The following is a 3,466-nucleotide window of genomic DNA, read 5'->3' as shown; positions in this document are numbered from 1 at the left end:
TGGCAGTCAAGCTTTTACATGCTTGGTACTAGACCATATATATATATATAAAATAACTGTACTGCTTTGTTGTGCATTTTAAACTGTAACTGAGTTCATTTCTTTATTCTTTCAATAAGGAATATGATGCTATTTGCCTGATTTCAAAGTTCAACAAAATCTCAAATTCAATCCTCAATGATCAGGTACTTGATGAAATACCTAATAAACACAATTACAAGCCATATATAAAAATAAAATAAAATAAAATACCTTGTTCAAATACATAACAACTGTTGTATAGTTTATATGCAGCCGTACATAGCAACTGTTGTATCCTTTCTCCCTCATGAAACTGCTTATTGTACTCAATTACACTCATAAATTATTTCAATCTAGATGAAACAATATAGAACAGAAGTTTCAAACATAAAAGTAACATCCTAATTAATTAATGTCATTATCTAAAAGGTGGAGATCTGAGTCCGATCATAGAATTGTCCAGTGATCCCTCCTTCAGCCAAAGCAACCATCACCGGGCCTTCAGCACCTTCACTCACAGTTAGATACCCGGTGTTGAAATTGAAGTCGGTCTTGACATGGCCTGGACACACACAATTAATGTTTACACTGGGACAACTCTTTGCAACAACTCTTGTGTAGGCATTCATTAAAATCTTAGACCCACTGTATGTATGGTATTGAGATGTCCATTTATTTTTCTCCAATGTATTTTCGTCTTTGACCGATTTCAGAAAAGATTCAGCAAGATCTTCAATCCTCTTCACAGTTAGGTTATCAATATCCATAAGTTCATTCCTGAGGCTTTCATTGTTCAGATTCTGTAAATTCAGAGAGTATGTGTTTTAGTAATTGTGATGGTGGTAATTAATGATGACCATGATTATTGGAACAGCATAAAATTAAAAGCCAACACCAAAATTATAGCAAAAGCAGGTGCATTACAAATTTGCATGCATCAATTAACATGTTCTTTTGAGTTTTGAGTAATTTGAAAAAAAATTACCTGTAGTTTTCCAAGTCCAGCTGAAACATTCACTATTCTTCCAAAATTGGATAATTGTACAAGAGGTAAAAATACTTCCATCATGTTCTTGACTCCATAATAGTTCGTTTGAAAGCACTCAACAGCTTTCTCATAGCTTTCTATTACGTTATTTTGGAGAAATGTCGCCCTCTCTTGTTGCGGAAGCTGTACAAAAATGATTGAAAAATTAATATCCATATACCAGTTAAAGCGACCTAATAAAAAATGAATTCTCATTACCATATATCTTATTAATGTACCTTTTCATCAACTGTTTTTGTGAACACAAATCCTCCAATCGCTGCATTGTTCACCTGCTAATATAATTTGTTAGTAAATGCACAGTATTTAATTTGTGCACACTATTCAAGGTACATTAGTGTACAAGCATGTTCAGTTTACCAGAATATCTAATTTGCCAAACTGATTTTTGACAAAACCAGCTAAAGATTCAATGCTGGAAGGATCAGTGACATCCAGTTGATGAAAGATTATATTTGTCAGACCATAATCTCTAGTAAGCTCATTTACTGCTTCCTTGCCTCTTTCATCATTTCTTGCTGTTAGAATAACATCTACTCCATTAGAAGCTAGTTTCTTGCATATCTCCAGTCCTATACCTCTGTTCCCTCCTGTTACCACAGCAATCCTGAAATGAATTATAAAAACAATATTGTAAGGCAGGTGAATACAAATATATTTTTTAGAGAAATATAGATGTAGAAATTAAATAATAAATATCTTGTACTTGTTGTTTAGTTCCATTGTACGCTCGTCGAGGAATGAAGGACAAGGAATTCTTGCTCCCAAAGAAGAAAACTTTCGATATATATGTTATATATTGGTGACTATCTAGTTTGGTATTTATAGATTTAGGTGTCAGTTTGAGAGGTCGGTTTAATTAGTGTGGACGTTTTCTACCGTTGAAAAATTCTAGTCTATACAAAGACTTGACCAATTAACTTACCGTCACTGCTTGCCTATTCAAAGACTTAAGTCCTTGAGTATTGTAGTGTCGTGACGTCCCTGCTTAGCTGTATCAGGTGTTGATGGAGATTATCAAATTCAAAATGTTTGAAATTACGCTTGCAGATGATTCTTTTTATTAGACAAATCTAAATATTATTTTTGTCTCCTCTGACCTGAACATTTTTAAGTTAGCCGAGTCTATTAAAACCTCGGAAGTTAGCCGGAATGCAAATCTAGTCTGCACATGTATAATTTTGGACGAAAATAATATTATAGTGACTTGATTTGAATAATTAATAATAGGGAAAATTGTGAAAATGCCACTTCAAAACATTAAAATTGTGAAAATGCCATTTATACTGTATCAATATTTTTTAAAAAAATTAATCCCTAAAATACCCTTTATCCTTCTACCCTTCTCCTTTTTTCCCCCACATTTCTTCCCCTGGAGACACGATCTCAAAAAGCTAAATCGATCTTACCCCTTCACTAAATCAAATTAGCTGAGTAGCCATTAAACAAAACTGAATATAATATCTGAATGCTTAATGACCTTATTCTACCAACCATAGTTTTCATGTATTATCGAAGTTCAATTAACAGGAAACGATATGCTTTCCAGGAAAATGTAATATAGTTTAAACCATTGACGAAGCCATGTTAGTTTGAAAGTACAAAACAAGGAAGAACCAAGTAGTTGGTTATGTTGGGGGCTGACCATGGTTATCAGACTATTGGCGAGATTTCAGAGAGGGCTCGGCAAGAGAGGGAGGAACTAGAGTGGTATTCGCTAGTGCTTGGCTCAAAAAGTTTTCAGAGAGGGCTTGGCGAGAGAGGGAAAAATCACGCGAGAGAGGGAGACAGGAGGAGGCCATTTCTTTCTTAATTTCACTTAAAGGATATAATTGGAAATACGAAAATACGTATTCTAAAATAGAATTTTTCAGATTATTTTTTATAAAAATAGTGTAACAATTGTATAAGAATGACAAATTTATGATTTAGGCAAATTTAGAGTGGCGTTTCTACAATTTTGAAGTTTGGGATAGCATTTTCACATTTTCAAGATTTTGGAGTGACATTTTCTTTTTTTTGAAGTTTAGTGGGAAAGTCCCACTAAAAGATATATTTATAAAAAAAATCATTTACATATGACCGAACTACTTGCAGTAGTCGCTAGTCCACTCTAAAATTAAATGTTATTTACACAGTAATCTCTCTAGCCTAACTCCCTACCCAATCCCTTTTTTCCCAGTTCTAGAGAATGATGCCCTAACTAAATAGAAACCAGTTGTGTACATCAATAGCCGCTACATTAATCAGAACGTGCTCCGGTTTGTGTTGAGCTGTGAAGGTTTGGCGGTTCCTTTCTTTCCACAGCGCCCATGTTCCCGCCGCCCATGTCACGTCCCATCTCAACCTCTGCTCCTTTTCCATTGTCCGTCTCTGGTTCCACCAGATATCAATAGG

General features: G+C 34.5%; 1 protein-coding gene across 1 annotated transcript; it reads right to left on the bottom strand.

The window, feature by feature from the left end:
- Positions 1 to 226: 226 nt before the first annotated feature.
- LOC144554133 (short-chain dehydrogenase/reductase 2b-like) lies at positions 227 to 1,857 on the bottom strand. Its single transcript, XM_078302381.1, has 5 exons — positions 1,776 to 1,857; positions 1,430 to 1,676; positions 1,288 to 1,341; positions 1,007 to 1,192; positions 227 to 821 (listed from the first exon to the last, which is right to left on the bottom strand). Exons 1-5 carry the CDS (start codon positions 1,790 to 1,792, stop codon positions 444 to 446), a joined length of 882 nt encoding a protein of 293 aa, XP_078158507.1. The 5' UTR covers positions 1,793 to 1,857; the 3' UTR covers positions 227 to 443.
- Positions 1,858 to 3,466: the final 1,609 nt, after the last annotated feature.

This window comes from Carex rostrata, chromosome 5 (assembly GCF_964058835.1).
Source record: "Carex rostrata chromosome 5, lpCarRost1.2, whole genome shotgun sequence".
NCBI lineage: Eukaryota > Viridiplantae > Streptophyta > Magnoliopsida > Poales > Cyperaceae > Carex > Carex rostrata.
The sequence above is the reverse complement of the archived record's forward strand: the minus strand, read 5'-3'. Positions and strand labels throughout refer to the sequence as shown.